At 37.2% G+C, this 18,720-nt stretch overlaps 1 protein-coding gene and 1 pseudogene across 2 annotated transcripts; one reads left to right on the top strand and one right to left on the bottom strand.

Moving 5' to 3' along the window:
* Positions 1-9: 9 nt before the first annotated feature.
* On the bottom strand, positions 10-5,637 carry LOC144658360 (uncharacterized). Its single transcript, XM_078518785.1, has 4 exons — positions 5,255-5,637; positions 3,428-3,519; positions 2,158-2,358; positions 10-193 (listed from the first exon to the last, which is right to left on the bottom strand). Exons 1-4 carry the CDS (start codon positions 5,352-5,354, stop codon positions 122-124), a joined length of 465 nt encoding a protein of 154 aa, XP_078374911.1. The 5' UTR covers positions 5,355-5,637; the 3' UTR covers positions 10-121.
* A 2,439-nt stretch (positions 5,638-8,076) lies between these two features.
* LOC144658136 (uncharacterized) lies at positions 8,077-18,157 on the top strand (annotated as a pseudogene). The gene is made up of 7 exons (XR_013571646.1): positions 8,077-8,288; positions 8,388-8,646; positions 10,594-11,862; positions 15,651-15,788; positions 16,003-16,136; positions 16,781-16,943; positions 17,315-18,157. The product of XR_013571646.1 is annotated as an uncharacterized LOC144658136 (transcript).
* Positions 18,158-18,720: the final 563 nt, after the last annotated feature.

Genomic DNA, 18,720 nt, shown 5'->3' with positions numbered 1-18,720 from the left:
ACAGACAGCAGAAATAACTTTCTGCTTTATTAAAACACATTATTATTTTATTGCAATTCGTTAGGAATATAATGATATTATTGTACAGCGTTGTAAAATTCAATCCGTGAACAAAAAATGGTCATGATGACTGCATTATCTGAGAATGCTTCTTTTTCAAGTCCAACAGACCTACCATCGTCAGGAATAAGGCCTACAGAAAGTTTCAATAAATAATAACAACGTCAATGTAATGTAATTTCAATGTAATTTAGTTACCCACGTGACACGGCAGAGCTCAAGAGCTCGTTAAGACATGTACGTGCATCCAAGATGGAATTGGAATTTGGAGTGTTGGTTTTTTTTGTGGAGGGAGGAAAACCGGAGAACCCGGAAAAAACCGTCGGAGCAAGGACGAGAACCAACAACAAACTCAACCCACATATGGCACCGGGCCGGAATCGAACCCGGGCCACATTGGTGGGAGGCGAGCGCTCTCACCACTGCGCCATAGTATTATAGTTTATCACACGATACATTAAAATATGTGTTGTGAATCGCGACATTTCGAGTACATACTAGTCTTCACCAGGCGATAAGGTCGACTGGTGACGCTTACTACCTTATATACGTTGGTGGTGAGAAGGCAGCCTGGTTCTCTCGACAGTCGCTCGATATCAAAGCGGACCTATGAGGAAACAACTCTACTAGTCGGAATAATAATGAGGATCGAAACGAACCAATGGCAGTGAACCAACATGCTACAAATAGCGACCCGTAAACAATCGACCTCATCGCCTGGTGAAGACTGGCAGTGTTGCAGTCGAAACGTCGCGATCAACAACTTAAAGCGATTCCATCGTGAGACAAACAAATAAACGTTCATCTTTCCTATCTTATATTACACCACAATAAACATTAAACAAAGCTTTAAAGACATTTAATATTATTATTATTGTACTTTCTCGCGATGAACAACAACGGTTTGTTATTTACTTCATTATTTTCAGTTAGTACTACAACAAATATAAGGAGACTAAACTTGTCGATAAAGCGGCATTATAGGCTAAAGTTTTGAAAGGAATTAAGGGATAGAGCAGATTTCAATTGAGTGTCGTAAAACCAAAACCAAAGTAATTACTCCGGCCAATCACAAAGGACAAGGACAAACCAGTGAACCAATCAAAACTCCAAGCAAATACATGTAGCGGCACGAAGTGCGGGAAAACGTGCGCGGGCGAGTCACGATTGGTTTTGGTTTTAGTTCTGATTGGCTGAGAAAGTGGCGCGAGATTTTTAAGCCAATCACTAAGCGTAGCAATGCAAAACCAAAGCAAACGCAATTATCTTTCGACACTCAAGTGAAAACCGCTCTATGGTTGAAAGCTAACGATCGAAGTCAGTGATAGTCCTGTGTGAACGCCGTACTACAGAGCATAAAGAGGACCGAATGATGCGGAAATAATTGGATGTAGCGTTTTTCATACATTGTGGTTCTATTCTCCCGTTATCCCCGGTCTGAGGGCCTTATATGGAGAAAATTTGCCCTGGTAGGAGCGTGAACCTTTATACCGAGCCATCACGTGCGAGAGAGCTTTTAATGCATTCTTTTGTAATAGCTGCGAGCCGTTATATGAGAAATTGCATAATTGCCTGGGGGGTGCGGGGGGGGGGGGGGGGCAGGGAGAAAGGACTTACATTGGATGGAGGGCCACTCGCTTTGAAGGTAGAGTGACCTTGGAGGGCGAGCGATATATTTTTTTTGATGTTAACACTTTGACATTTTTAGCTCGCCAGTGACCAAGAACAATTCTGAACATACAGAGCACGCGTGAAACCGGAAAGAGCCAAATTCTGGCTCGGTCAGCAGAGACAACTTTATTGCTATAAACGCTTGTTAAAATATGGGGAGAGAGGTTTACCATTCTTTCAGGGACAACTCTCCTCAGTATAGAAAGGCCATGAATCTTTCTGTGATCTAGGAATTGCAGTCGGTAGGTTTGCACATAAAGCTTAAGGTTATCAAACAATAAACGACAAAAAAAATAGAGGCACACTTAAGAAATTTAACATCGTCATCTTTTTCAAGTGCTTCTAGCAATGATATCTGCCACTCTCAACTAACCCCCCCCCCCCCCCCCCCTCGAAAAAAAATACTATATAATTATATAAGCTTACCAAAATTAAGTTGATCAGCATGAAGGCTATACTCAGTAACAGTGGTATGAGCTTGGGATGAAGCTCGTTGCCTTCAGCTGTTTCTTTATCATGTGCACTTCCTTCGATGTTCAGCATTTGATCTTCTTCAAGGTTGATTTCATCTTCTTCTATTTCCGGCAGATCGACTTCATCCTCATCTTCCATGAGCTCTCTTTCCCGCTGCAATGGCAGAATTTTAAAAACTCGATTTTCAAACCAAATAACCCTATTCTGAGCAAGCAGACCGGCCGCACTCAATTCTCCTTCAAGAAACGTTTACGATTCCACTGAAGTGACTTCATGTATGTGTTATTAAAAGACTGGGAAGGTTAGAGCACGGCACGATTTATTAAAGGTTAATCAGTAAAGGAGTAATGAAACTCAGTCTATACAAGACAGATATGTATATAATATCCGTGAAAAAAAAAATAAGAAGAAAAAACCACAGGGTATGAGCCACAGAGTATGAGAGTCGATCCCGGGTCACACGCTTTAGAAGGCAGAGTTGTACCACTGAGCCATCGGTTTGCTTGATGAAAAAAGTAATTCTTATACCTAAGCAACCTGTTATGAATATTTTCCATTGATACTATACTGTTCAAAGGAACGATTCAAATATATCTAACGCATTCACGAGTAGGTCATAGGCCTCTTTGATTACTGTTAACTGTCAAATTTATATTTGGTGCAAATATATTTTAATAATTTTGCTATTCCTAACACTGTCCGCCAACGTTCACCAAGATCGTTTTCGGGTTCAGTTCTCGATGACGTACTGTTTGGAGTACCAAAGTGATTTTCGGTTGCGTTTTGGTAACAAGAAGACTGCAAGATTCGCTTCACTGCGCTTCTAAGGCCTTAGCTAACTAATATCCTTGACTGCCCCTTCCCCACAGTTAGAAATACAATTGCTACTATTTAGTGCAAGTAATAGGGTTTTAGGTTCAAAATAACGAAATCCCTCTTAATGGCAAAGTTAGGTAGTATTCAAAGTAACAAAAAAAGTTTGGTTGTATTGGTGTTTTTGATATCATTTTAAAAAAACAAAACAAAGCCTATTGGTCACAACTTGTACATGGCAACTGTCGCTTAAGAATATAGACAAGTTTTCGTTCTGTTTACAAGTGAGTGAGGGAGACAAGACCGTGCAATCTTGAAGAAAAGTATTGCATTCTCGATATTAAAAATTAAGGTCTCATAGGGTAGCATAACACCTGACCAGAATTCATGAAGATTGCCGTGTAATTACCTCAATAACAGCAAGAAGCAACATGGTTGTTAGTAATTGGCTCATATCTGCCTGTGGTTGAAAAAGACGTTTCCACCGCGATTGGAGAAATTCTGTAGAATCCATCAAAAAAGAAAAAAAAAAGAAAAAATTATCTAAGGGACGGATCAATATTTTTTTTGGAGGGGGACGGGGGATGAAAATTTTCCTTTGCAAACTGTTTTTTTAGGTTCTGCATCTCTGCAAACATTTTTTTTTTGAAATTCAAACTATGTTTTGTTATTCATATCGTGTTTGCAAACAATTTATTTTGTTTTTCTAGGCCCTGCAAACAATTTTTTTTTAAATATTTTTCATCCCCACCCCCGTCCAAAAAATAATGGTCCGTCCCATACGTTATAGTGGAACAAGGTATTGCACGTGCTTAATATAGCTTGAACGTTTTTATGTTCTAAAGAGTACAGGCCCGGCAAAACGAGGAAACATTTTTTCAGAAACATGCGGAAGACATGTTTCCATAATTGTTTCCTTGTTTAGCCATGTTTTCATACCACGCTCTAGAGACACGGAATGTTTCTGCGGTGTAGCAAAAGCAAATTTTGCTTCTTGGAAACAAAGTTGACGCTGAAAACAATGCTTCCCGTGTGTCAAAACTAGGTAACATCGGAAATTTGCGCACTACGGGTGTTTCTGGAAACATTTTGTCATTGTTTTGCCAGACAGTAAGGTTGTGCGCGTGTACTCCTGCGTGTTATTTGTCTTGCGAGCGCATACCATTTGAATTACCGTAAAATTCCGGTTATAGGCCCTGGGCTTATCCAACTGCGTAAGGGTTTTGGGGTGGGCTTATAAGTGGAGGGGCTTATATCCAGGAGGGCTTATAAGCGGAATAAGAAAACGTTCGCATAATACGAAAACGCACAATAAAGCAACATTTATCCCAGTTAAGTACTGTCATCCGGCAGAGGGGGGCTTATATCCGGGAGGGAGGGGCTTTAAACGGATGTATTTTTGTTTGTTTCCAGGTAGATGGACCTATAACCGGGGGGGGGGGGGCTTATATCCGGAATTTTACGATATGCAAACACCATGGAAAATCAGAAACGACAAAATAATTTTTACGCGACTAACTTACCTTAAAATTTGCTGCTACATAAGTTGTACAAACAAACCACACCCTAACTTCATTCTTGCAGCGAGTGTCTTACGTTGTATGAGTTGTAAAATCAAACGTTCTGTTTTTTTCCTTTCAGGACGATTGCGCTAACACGATAACGGATTTTTTGTGCCCTGCGCAGGCGGTACATTACCCCCAAGGTTATATATAGTTTCTACTACTTTGTAACATTTTGCGGTTTCCAAGGTTATGTAATACATGGATATCATATTTCCACCTGTCTTTATTCGGCTGATTCTAAACTAAAGTGTACTTTTAAATAAATAATCACAACAAATGAAAGCAAATCGAAAGAATCGTAATCATTTGTTTTTCAGCCTTTTGAATTGCTATCAAAGTCAATCAATTTAAAGTCAGACGGTGACAGAGATTTGCTTAGCCATGTATATTTTGATGTCTTCATGAGGTTGCATAATGGAAACAAGATCAAGACCACGAAAACACATTGGTTAAGTATGTCGACTTTTAAATAGCGTGTTGCCTTAGTTGATATGAAAACGTTTACAAATAAACAGGAAATAAACACGAAGCTTCGGTACAAAAAAAGTAACGGCAACAACAAAATAATTCTTCCCTCTAAAAGTGTGGTCTGAAGCCGCTGAACTTTAGATATCAAAAGCGGAAACTTTTTCATTAACTCAGTTGCACAACTTTCCAAAAAATGTACTTACCGCAAAAGGCATTCCCAGGATTGGCTTCACATTTCTGGTAAAGCGCACACGAAGTCGATGCTAAGAAGAATATAGTGATGAACTTCTCAATACCATTCATGAAGTGTTCAAAATAATTTTGAGTACTTAAAAACTGATCAAACTATCGATTGTAACAACTTCAGACTGTAACCGTTGTTTATGACGAGTACGTTGCAATGTCAACAAATACCGTTTGCAAACGTAATCGATAAAAGCGCGCGCTTACTGTAACCAAGAACACAAACTGTTTGAGATATATCCAGCAAAGTATTTCTGAGAAACGTGCGTATCGATCATGAACAAAGTTACAGTCGCTTCGTGAAAACCCTTTCATCCTTCACGGTAAGGACAGTAAACACAGGGCTAGGAAAAAAGTTAACGTTTTGCTCGCGCACGAGTTATGGCGTAGATGCGCCATTTAAAGTTTGATGCGCGCGCGCCTAAGTATCGCACTGCGCATCTGCACGCGGACATTCGCGCGCGCACATTGAGAAAATGTTTTTTTCTTTACGGATTGACTGGCGATGTGAACTTAGCCAGTATACTCGTGATGGTAATTTTGATAATGACTTTCCCTGGCTTCTAGATCGCTATAGCTAGATCGCAAACGGTACACATAATGTGGAATTTAAAAGCAGAAACCGATACTGAGAATGACTTTAATTTTTGTTAGCTTTGTTTTGGCTGGAAAAGCAGACTTCTTTAAGTACAGTGGGAGTTACTGTTAACAAACGGTAACGCTAATGGACGCAAGTAGTCCCAAGTTGAACTTGCGACGAGCTCGCAAGTAAACGCGCGCTGCAATTTAAGAAGGACAATGTGCACTTGCCTCGCTCGCTCCGCCTCGTCTCGCTGGCAGACCTGCAGCAAGTAGGGCAAAACTTTTTTCCGAAATAATGCTTTTGAAACATTTCTTGTTTTCCAGTAGCAAGAGTTAAAAATAAGCCTGGCCTAATATTTAAGTTTCAAGGAGCAATTTCTGTTTCCGAAGTATATTTCACGCAAGAGAACCAATGTTCCAGTTATTACGATTCCTTCAGTTCTCGTTTAGGATGATTTAATATTTTTTGCTCGCTCGATGGAACTGGTTGTACGAAGGAATACTAAACAACTTAAAAATATATTTTTAGGCTCGGTGCAATGCAAAAGGAGGGTGTTACACTCCAAAACGTTTGTGGCCTTCACAAATGATTCACTTCTCCATTTAAATCTCTTTTTTTTCAAGATTGAAATATTTACTACGTTTCATGCATCAACCGGAGAGAACAACTTTCATTCAAGCCAACATATTCTAAACTGGCACGGTTTTAGAAGTATTTACTTTTGGACTAAATTTTCCGTGTTTTTTTTTTTGTTTAAGTTACTGAAATCGGAAAATAAATAAGAGATCCAGTATTTTTTTTTAGGGAAAACATCCGGCACTTCCGTCGTTGACTTGAACTTTTTTTTAAGGTTTTTCGTGGCATGCGAACATAAATTTATTTACAAGCAGGCTAGTAAAAAAATATTAGTTTGATCAAAATATACTGGCTCCCTAAAATTACACCGAGGTTGTTTCTTACTCATTTTAGCAACCGAGATCACCTTTAATGGTAGCATAGGAAAATACCGAATCACCGAAGTTCGATTCCTATTTGAAGGACGAAAAAAGCAAGATAAATTTGGCGTGTTTAAATAACAAACGGCAAGCAATTGAGGTCAACAAGCGTTGGATTGACAACAAAGATTTTTTTTTCACTATTATTATTTTCTTTTTATGGCATTGCAACTTATTTCATGAAGTATTTCACCGATGATTCGCCATATTTGTGTCTACGTCTGACGTTTTCTGTCTTTCTCTTTTTTATCACTTGTTTGGTTCGAATTTCCATCGGTAAAGATACTCGCATGCACTGAGTTATTTTTGGCAGTGTTAAGCCAAAAAAATAAACATGACAACAGTTTAGGTCAGGCTTCAAACACAAAATGTGAAAGTGCTTTTGACGTGTTTGCCTTTTTGTGACTGACGGACAGTAGAGAATATTTTATTGAGTTATGTATAGGGGTCTTTATTTGTCAACCTATTATATGGAGTTCATGCAGGAAATTAATCAGCTATCAGAAAACAAACAAATCCAAACTAGTAATTTTTTGTCCCTGACTCTTTCTATCGCGTAAATATTTTTTGGGTTTCAAACCAACCCCAAAAAAAACCTAACAAAGAAGTCGTGATGATTGGTGTGAGGTAGAGGAAAACAAATGAACTTGGGAAGTTAGAATCCGTGTTCTAGGAAGTTCCATTCTCAAACGCTACGCTCGTGAAAACAAGAAATTGGACGGTGGCCTGTTAAAGCTTAAAAAATGAGCTTTAACCCCTTTAACGGCTGATCCTCTTCAATTTCTTTTTTTATTTTTTATTTTTTAAAATTCAGTCAGTGTTTCATAAATATGGTTCAACTCTATAGGCCTTTTCTCCACCACATATAGCAGTGCACTATGTTGCTAACATATTAGTAACGGTCAAAGTTTAATTTGTATTTGTGTAGAACGCCAGGTGCACTTAAAACTGAATGTTTTGAGTTGGCATATTTTATTTTGTGTTAGAATGATATTTGGTTAGCACTAAAGATAGCCGCATTCGGCACAACCAAAAGGTTTTCTAATTACTTAAGAAGCAAACAGATCGTTGCTAATAAAACACAGTGATCTGTGAATTTATTTAAGTTTAATTAGAAGCATATTCAATTATTTTATCAAAAAGATCTATTTATTTTACAAAGTCAATCATAATGAGCTAGCAATCCAGCGAAGAAGATTTAAAAAATCCTTCCAGAAAGCAATCAGGGGAGGCGAAAGTCCAATAAACGCAGTTTCCGTCCAGTTTAATTTCACGACACAAAAATGAAACTGGCCGATTCAAATGTTATAACGATAAGTATTGTGGCCTGTGTAGTTTCAAGTCTTATTGTACTTCCAACAACATCTCAAACCTCGGCTGCAAAATTCGACATTAATGAATTTCCAGTCCCAGTTCGTAAGTATATGGAACAGCACTACGATTTTTCACTTTTCCAAACCAAGTAGAAGTTAGATACGTATTAATAATGGATATGCAATTTCTTTTCTTATTTAGAAACAAAAGACCAAGACTTCATTGTGAAGTTTAAGGGTGAACTATTCAGTTGGAAAAACCTTTCTCGACTGCTCCGCCAACACAATATCACCGTGCCACAAGAAAAGGTCCTTTTTGCTGCATTTAGACAAAAGGGTTCTCTTGCCCAGTCGTGCCGAAGGAGATGTTTTTTGGACGAAAGGAAATACTATGACAAGACTTGCTTCTGTGATGAGGCTTGCAAAACATTCGATGATTGTTGCCTGGACTTTTATTCACGGTAAGACTCGAGTAAAAAATAACGAAACCTTAACTGTCGTTAAAGCGCAAATGATGACCTTGAGTTAGAAATAGAAATAATGAAATTTGTAGTAAAAAATCTATAGTAACATTTTGACTATTTGCTTCTATAAATGCTTCGATGATTTTACTATTTTACTTCAGTCTAAACAACAGATGCGCCAGTTAAGTTCATTTGCGCATACGAATAGAAACGGGAAACCAAGGACAGACGATTCATTCTAATCCCAAAGCAGTGAATGACACAAACATTAAGCTGAACTTAATGCATAAGGAGTCCCCTATCAGGTACTTTCGACATCATTTTTTTTTTCATTTTGTTTGATTCACCAAGAAGTTCGAACGAAAGGTTTAGATGTTTCCTGTCGAGTTATTTAGGTTCAATTATATTAATTTCTCTTTATGTTTCCTTAAATTTTATTTGTTTTCTGCACTGTTACTCACAGTTGTCTCATATTTCCCTCACACTTGTTTCCTGTTCTAACATTATAAATTACTCGCGTTTGCCACTAATAACTTTCTATTCTATATAAATAATTAACTCTATCATCAAAGGCAGAAAGGTTAATAGTTTTGTTATTGAATCCTACTGCCCTTACTGGTAGCGAAGATCTCGAGCGGAGCCCCATATCTAAAAAAAATGGTAAACCTCATCAGGCTGGAACATTTTGGTTCTGACGTGTACAGCCACCCGTCACTGTGTGAGATACATATGGTCGAAAAAATGTTTTATCCTTATGAACGAAATCATATGGCCCGGTTTTGGGATCTTTCAGTCATATCACTTAGACTGCACTTCTCTAAAAGCCTTCGTTTCGTAAGAGTACTTGCCCAGCTTGGTATGCCGTATTTTTTAAACGTGTACAATATCAAAATTATTATTATTATTATTATTATTATTATTATTATTATTATTATTATTATTTTTATTATTATTATTATTATTATTATTATTATTATTATTTTTATTATTATTATTATTTTTATTATTATTATTATTATTATTATTATTATTATTATTATTATTATTATTATTATTATTATTATTATTATCACTTTTTGAAATATTGCAATTCCAGTCTTCATCTTGTGGTCATCAGTCCCTTCAGTTTTTTTTGTCTTAGAGACATTTGTTTACTTATTGCAACAATTCTGAATGTTCACCCTGGGAAAGAAAAGCATCTCATCTTCCACATTCATTTCTTCAAATAACTTCATCGTTTAGTACAAAATATTTTTCTTGCAGAGAACAAAATTTTAATTGTTGGTCTCAAGATACAAAAACATTAAAAATGCTCCCCCATTAACTCTGTTCCCTAATTTACCTTAAATCACCTTTCATTTATCGAAATTAAATCGTTAGTATTTTTCATGCAGTAAACAACATTTAAGCAAACGCGCAAATAAGTCAAACACAAAACAAAACTTATCCTTTCCTTGCGATTCTGACCAGCTAATTCCAATGCTTAAAGAGTGTGGTCTATCGAATCAATTGATCACCTGAAAGAATTTACAAGTCAGTCTTGTCATATATTCTTTAAAATTGAAGTATATCATTTTATTCTTTGACCACGATTTTACCTGATTTTAGAAACAAACTATATTTACTTGTTTGTTTGCTTAAAAATCTCTCTCAGTTTAAGGCATTCAGGAAAAATCTTAGCGATGCTAACGTTTGTGTAGCGAGAAATCGAAAAATATAAAATGTTCAGTAAAATACCATTTTATACAAATTTGTTTTATAAAAAAAACCCCACCGAATTAATTGGATATTTAAAAGAACTTACTACATAAAGTCCAGTTATGCCGCTTTGCCCTTCAAACTGCCAAAGTTTGAGCAAACTCGATTTTTTTACCGTCTTTGATTTTCACTGCCGCTCCGTAATAATAAAATTTTGTGTTCAGTTCTGTACTTGTATTTTCTCAGATGTCGTCACACAGGCAATGACGTATCCCTTGAGAATGTGGCGTGTGGAGATGTCAATAAATATTCATGGTCCGGGGTTATTATGACAATCATTTTGCTCTTCACATGTCAGTCAAAGTACAAACGAATGCCAAACTGTCCAGCAGCTGAATATGACGTTACAAAAGGAATTGCCTGTCTATGACTGGGCGGAGAATGTGACATACAGAAGCATTGCATGTGCCAGATGCAACAGTGAAAGGAACTTGTCTTACTGGGGCCTTAAAATTTCATGCGCTTTTAGCAGTGGGTCAATAGCTACTCCAGTGAACATCACGGCTTTGAAGATGTTTCTAAACAAGCATCAAGACTGTTCGTGGAAATATGATTCACGAATTCTAAACCAGCGCTACGAGTCTTGTGTGTTGCCCGATACACAATGTGCTATGAATCAGTTACCAGTGTTATCCGTAGTCAGACAACTATGTTCATTATATTCTATGGTATTTTCAGTCAACAAAAAAGTGAGCTACAGAAACCCTCATTGTGCCCTTTGCAATCCTGACGGAAGACCGTTGGCACCAAATGGAGATGGGCTTAGACCACCGGCACCTCCTTTGTCAATCCTTCTGGATGTGAGCGCAAACATTCCAGAACAAGAAGAGCCAAAAACTCCATCACCCACTCTCACTACGGGATCTCCAGTTCAAGGGTACAATCTCACGGCAGAGGTGTTTAACTGCACCTCTAATACGACCAACTGCACAGTCACCTTTGGATATTATACTTGTGGAAATTTTGCTTCGAAGAAAAATCAATCAACGCAGAGATTTTACCTGAACAAAAGTCATGCTTTCATGTTCATAAGCCAAAAGCAGATTTTACATGAGAAAAATGCCTTAAAGCTGCAAGGAAATACCGTTTACATTGTGTGTCCGGATCAGCAGGACGGACGCGGTGGACAGGTAGATAAGGACCTTGGCTGGCATAACTCTGCAGTTCTTATTTATATAACATTCACCGGCACACTTCTGTCAATCGTCTCGCTGTGTTTTCTGCTCAGCGTTTACCAGTCTTTCAAAGAACTAAGAAATCTACCTGGAAAATGTCTCATCAATCTCTCTTTGGCGTTGCTGTGTTATCAAGCAGTGTTTCTGGGTGCTGCAAAATCAATAGAAGTCGATACTCTTTGCATAGCAGTCGCCATTTTTGTCCATTTCTTTCTGCTCGCTGCATTTTCATGGATGAGTATCATGGCGTTTGACACCGCAAGTACATTCACAGTGAAAGGTAAGTCTTAATTGCTTAAACTGCAGCTTAAGCTAGTTATTGCAAAAAGCTTAGCTCTTTACTTTGGGAGCGCGTTTTCACACGTGCAAGTTTATGCTGTATAGAGGAACTATAATATTCTATTAATTTTTTATCCAACATGTTAGTAATTGTAAATGAAGTCTAGTATTTCTGCATTTTAACGTACCGGATCATTTAATTTGTTCAACAGTTACTAAATACAAGTAGCCAGGTGGTGTGCGGCCTATGACCGCACTGCATGCTGGCATTTGTGTCCTTTGGAGCTCATTTACTCGTGACCGCCATCGCGTGAGGAAGTCTTGCGAAGATTGAAATGACCACAATTTGTTCAAAATATCGCTGATTCTGCGAGTCTTTCGATTGAAACATGCTTCCGATATGTTACTGATCTAAGGAATTAGCGTTTTAATCGGAACTGACCGTTTGGATTCGAAAACCTTGGTTTTGGACGTCTGAATGTGGTATCTACGACTGCTGCTCATCGACATTCCCACCATTTTGCAAGCAGGGTAAGAAAAATTATAAATGTACGCAAACTATTACACTGTAGCTTTCCTGACCACTGGAAACAAAAAGAATCAAACGTAAAATCATCAGTGATAAAGTAAAACTGGTCGCTGTGCTGCATATTGTCATGGTTTAATACACACAGTTGTCTGTGCATCTACAGTGGAACCTCGATTTAACGAACCTCGATATAACGAAGTCCTCGGTTTAACGAACGATATTCTGCAGCCCGTCCAAATTACAGTAAAATGTATGGAACAGGACCTCGATATAACGAACCTCGACATAACGAAATCCTCGTTATAACGAACAAATTCAGAGACAAAACGTAAGATGTACCTCGATATAACGAAAAAATGTCAACACGCGTCAAAAGATAATGTCGAACAGACCAACAAAGATGAAAATCCTTTAATCCTGTAACAAGAGAGCAAGTTCAAGTACAGTATGCTCATATCTATGTGCATATATTAGACATTATAAATGTTATTTTCAGAAATCGTCAATATCCGAAAATGCTGGGTTCGTAGTGCAGCGTAAAATTGTAAAAAATTGATTAACTATACCTCGATATAACGAACATTTTGGTTGTTTTTCCGCTAATTCGTTATATCGAGGTTTTCGATATAACGAACCCTCGATATAACGAACAAATTTCCCCAGTCCCTTGGCACTTCGTTAAATCGAGGTTCCACTGTAATAGTGTGTGCTCTTAAAAAATTAGTTTTGTTTGGAGTTTTGCCTAGTAGAAACTAAGTGGACTAAAAGAAACTAAAAGAAAGATTATTTCCTTGGCAGAGATATAAATCAGTGGAAGCTCTACATATAGTCTCTCATAGCCAGAAAATTCATCAGCACACATTCATGCATCATATGTTATGTAGCATAATTTGGTGTACAAACTAGTAGACCAAGGAAAATGATTCTGTGGCGATAATGCATATGGTCGTCAGTTATTGACAAGGTCTTTCTCTTTTGATTAAATTTATTGGGAGACTAGGTGCTATAATAAATGAAAGTCTTATGTAAGTAGACCAAGGAAAATTATAAGAAAGATTTAAGCAGCAGTACAAGTAGTTGTCTACATGCTAAGATGGCTGAAGGTCTTTGTTCATCGACTAATTACAGCTAATGATTAGATCTTTCACCTTATTTTTGAACAGCTGGCCCTGGTTGTTCAAAGGATGTATAATCTCAGCACTTTTATCCGCTGGATAGTGATTTATCTTGTGGATAGCATTATCCACCCATTGAACAGGTGTCTGATATTTGCAGAATGCAGAATGAGACTAAGAAAATAATTTATATTGTGTTACCTTTACCAAAGTGCTATTTAGGCTAACAGAGTGAAAAGTAGGCTAACCGGAGTGAAAAGTTTACTCCAGTTAGCCTACTACACTCTGGTTAGCCTACTATACACTCTGGTTAGCTTTCAATAATAGTAAAGGTGACACAATATATTCTGCAAATGTCAGACACCGCCTTTGAACAACAGGGCCCTGGTTGCTCAATGTTAGCTCAAACAAACTGTTGTGAAAGGCCCTCACCTTATAAATTGATGCTACCATAAGAGTATCTTTGCTCTTAAAATGTGAGATTGTGTGCAAATAGATGCATTGTGTTAGGGGCCTTTACATAGTTTACTTTCCTTTATAATCAGCACTGATTTCATAACTGCTATAATTTTGTACTGAATAAAGTTATCCACTTTTCTATTTTCAGAAATATGAAATAGAAAATGTCAAATGATGAGGCTTGCAGAAGATAACTTGGGAGGCAGTAGTTCCTCTTTATCATTTTTTGATAACAAAGTTTGAGCACAAGGATGTGGCCAGCAAAGGTGGACTGACCAGTAAAATTTTTAGTGGCACACTGTGTGGCAAGCAGCCACAAATAAATGAAATCACTAGCTGTAAAAGGTTGTTGAAAATAAAACATGCAAAGAAACATGCAGCTTTGTGTCATTTACATGTATTTAATTCTTGCAGACCTGAGATCCTTGATCTGTTGCTCAAAGCTTGATAGAATAATTTGATTAGATAATTTTGGAAAGCCATCTTAAAGTGATGAATAAAACCCATTTTGATCCTCATTAAATTTAGAAAATTATTGAGAGGGGTCTGAAGGAGTAAAATGGAAAGTGAGATTTAAAAATTTTCACTGGGAAAAACTGATTTGGGTCCCTGGTACTGGGAATCAAAATAAAAAATATATAAACTGGGATTTGGAAAATAAGAAAAAATACGCTGAGAAATGGGATTTTATACCCCCCCCCCCCCCCCTTTTCAGAAACCTCTATTAAACTTCCCATTTTTTATGAACCAAATTCAAGTCCTAGTGAAAAAAATAATACAAATTTAATATACCTTCAGTGTACAATAAAATATTTTCAAGCAGATGACATTAGTAAAACATTTTCAATATCTCAAGAGGTATCATTTGACAGAATAAAACCAAGCTGACTGACACGCTGAATGTAAGACAAGAAAGCAGTTTCTTAGAATGATTTTATTTAGCCCGTGAAACATTTTAACATTTAGTAAACAATGTCTAGTCTATCAACTAACAGGAAAAGACTGAAAAAGAAACCTAGCGATTATTTATTTATAAACAAATTTATATGGCGAAAACGCAGGACAGTCTTTTACAAGACCTTAAATTGATTATAACACATTTAAATCAAAGCAGGCTTTGTTTTTGCGGTGTGGTGACGTGCATGACATCACCGTCTTTTAACGAATAAACAAAAGCTGTACACATCGTCTCAAAGCAAAAATATTGTCAACTTCTAATGCAGTTTGTGTTAAAAGTAGAGGGGTGCGCTGGGGTGCGATCCACTCAGTTAGTCGGTCTACTCTTCAGGAATATCTTGGTAATCGTTTTGGAAAAGTGGGCGCCAGGAATAGTTGAAGAGAGCCATCAGAGTGGAGTGTACTTCGCAGACGTTCGGTCAAACGAAATTACGTGCTATTACTCTTATAACATGATACGATACCACAAACGGTGTTTGACAATCATTAGCGTCTTCTGGAGATGTAGGAAGGATTTTACTTTCTATTGAATTCCTTTGTGGCACGATAAGCTTTGTAACAGCGACAAAAAATGACTTTAATTTTCGTCTTCGAACGTCGCCTCACGATGTGAAAGACCGCCATCTTGAAAATGTGTAACAATAATGCACCGCGATCGTAGGCCGCACACCACCTGACAAGTAGCAGTAAGTGTTCTCTTTGTTATATCCTTGTTATTTCCTTGTACAGTTTGTGACGTAAGAAGACAACCTTCGGACACCAGGAAGGTTTTCATCGCGTATTGCATTGTGGGATGGGGACTGCCTGCAGTGGTGGTTGGTTTGTGCTCTGTGCTGGACTTCACAGGGGCTCTTCCTATTGGATATGGTTTGTAAAAAAAAATAGATGGGCTAATTATGTGCAAAAAGTCAAAATAGGTATTTAACGCACTGTCAGAATTTTTTTAATGTTACTCTTGAGATTTTGATAATTTATCAAGAGACTATAACCTTGCATTCACTAAAATCTGTTGAAATCCTTCAACAGATTCATAAAGATCTATTATATTTCAAAAAGGTAACAAATTTCTTTTATTTTCCAGGAAATTCGACATATTGCTGGATATCAGACAAAACAGCAATCGCTGTTGCCGTGGTGACGCCTGTGAGCCTTGCTTTGGTCTTCAACATAGTGTGCTTGACGAAAAATATTTATGCCATTCGTCACCTACAGCAGGTTGGTTACATTTAGTTTTGGTTTTGCTTTTACTTTCTTCAGAATGGCGCTTGATGAATTCCTTTTTATATTTACTTGAAATTGTCGTATTTAACCAAAAAGCAACACTTTGCCGCTGTTTTCTTATTGCTCAAATGTCTTATAAAAGCAGTTAAACAGACACTGAACAATGTAAGAACTAGATGTACACCTATGGTGTAATTCAAAGCACCCTACTTTAGTCAGGACGGTGTTGTCAATAATAACGTCTCAAATAACAAAAGGGAAACATTCACTAAAATCTGGTATTTTAAGCTATGGGCCCAAGTTTATCAGTAACTTAAGTTATTGTCACGGGTCACCCTCATTAAATTAAGTCTCTTACTTAAAGGTTTTCAACAAGTATATGAAACAACACAAACAACTCAGCATCACGGCTGGTGATACGAAACAGATTCCACTGTACACTGGCAACGAAACTAGAGCATTAAAAACTTGACAATCGAAAACAAATTATTTTCTTCCTATAGCGAAATCATTCATGTTTCACTGGTTTGATAAAAGTCAATTTTAACCAGGGATTGTGACAATATTTTCTGGCTTTTGTGTTGAAGCTAACAATCTGGTGCAGATCTGGAAGGTAGAACTTTTCTTTTTTTCTTCAGGGCGCCAGCCAGGCGACAAACAACAGTTCACGAGCTCCACTGACTCTCATCTGCATCAAACTGACCACAGTTATGGGGCTCACCTGGATTCTGGGACTTATCGCGAATTGGAAACAAACTGCATTCCTGCAGTATCCTTCCACTGTGCTAAACAGCATGCAAGGTACTTATAAATACTGCTAAAGCTCAAGACACTGATAAATAAGGTCATTAAAGGAAATTATTGTTTACAAGCCATGCATTTCAGTGAGATCACTTTTAAATTTAAATCTATATCGTTCTAGGAGAACCCTTTTACAGTAAAATATTTACATGTACCGGTATGGTACCGTCAAGAATTTCTTTGATTGGCTAAATCTCTTTTTGCATTTCATTGTGTACTGTCTAGTACAAAATGTATTAATTTATTACTCATTTTACAGTAAATATATTTGCCATATATATGCCGTTTTCTTCAGTATTTTCAACAATATTTAAATTATATTTTTTGATTTCTGAGTGGAATTATATACATTACTGTTCAATGTTTTACAGGTTTTTTCATTGCGTTGTGCTTTACTACCACCAAGAAAGTGCGAGGACTCATCAAGGAAAAATTTTACAAAAGATGGCATGGTGCAGCTGAGCCTCAAACAAGCGTTACTCGAGCTCGTGATCAACGTACAGGAAATACTGATGTTGAAACTGCTACAGATTCCAACACAATAAATACGAAGAGCTTCTCAAGAGAACAAGCGACACAGAATTCTTCCTAAGGGTCTCATTCCTTTCCACTTCATCACCTTTTCATACAAGAGAACTGCTGTACTCTGTACTAACCTTTAAGGGCTCGTGTCTCGATGCTGGGCGCATTGTTTCGCGTTCAAAGCAGAAATACTTCTTCCTTCAACATTAAATTTTACAAACAGCAAGGAACTGCAATCTCTCACATCAAATGTTGTACAACTGTTTCTGAGCAACTTATTGTTTGCATGAACGATCTAATCTTTCAGTTGACCGCATAAAATGACAAACCCGTTGTCAGGGAAACAACACGCTGTGTAAAAGACAGCCTTCTTAAAAAATCAATTGCGTTTCATATAACTCTCTACTGACACAAAAGAACTTCTATATACTTGCTCATTGAGGGTTAGTGTCTGCAGCTGGATGCTGATCATATTGTTATGCGACACAAGTGTAAATGATGCTTTCTTCGGTATCCAATACAATTGTTACATAAATTGTTGTACAGCATTGTTTGCTGTTCTCTTGTTTGCATGAGTTGAGCGACGTCATAAATATCACATAACGCCGAATTACGTAATACTAGCAATGTTGATATAGTACATATTAAATCCATGCGATGGCTATGTGTGTCAAGATTCATTTAAAATTATAGTAAAAATATTAACTGGCAAAATATTGGAAAGTGTTGATAAGTAAAGACGATATAGAACATTTTTTTAATTTATTGGTAAATGGAGTTGATTTTTAAGGATAAAATTGTTACTAATCTCTTTATTCATTTGTGAGTTCGGCTATAAATTTTCAACTAATAGGTGGTTTACACTGTTACGCAAATGTCACGTCGCGAAAAAAATAATTCAAAAACTATTGAATCAAAAAAAGAAGAATAAGACAGGTTGTCTAAAACTACTTCAAAGTCTACTTGTCCAAGTCTCAAGTCTGCACGGTATTCCGTACTTGAGTTATCCGTCACAATGTTCCACACAAATTTAGAGAGCACAGTATGGAAACGCCATGTTGGTGCCCACGACTTTGGGCACCAACATGGCGGCCGGAAATCAATGAAAACATCTAGAATTCACCGCCCGTAATCCCTTACAACTGAATATAAATGAACTGCACGGTTTTAGACATCTTGAACACGTGCTAAAAAATCATTAATATTAAAATAACTCAGCCGTGATATTTGCACATGTATCTTTGCAATTTTCAAA

Source organism: Oculina patagonica, chromosome 6 (assembly GCF_052425735.1).
Source record: "Oculina patagonica isolate OP01 chromosome 6, crgOcupat, whole genome shotgun sequence".
Taxonomy (NCBI): domain Eukaryota; kingdom Metazoa; phylum Cnidaria; class Anthozoa; order Scleractinia; family Oculinidae; genus Oculina; species Oculina patagonica.
Note: the sequence above shows the minus strand (reverse complement) of the source record. Positions and strands in the feature narration are given on the sequence as shown.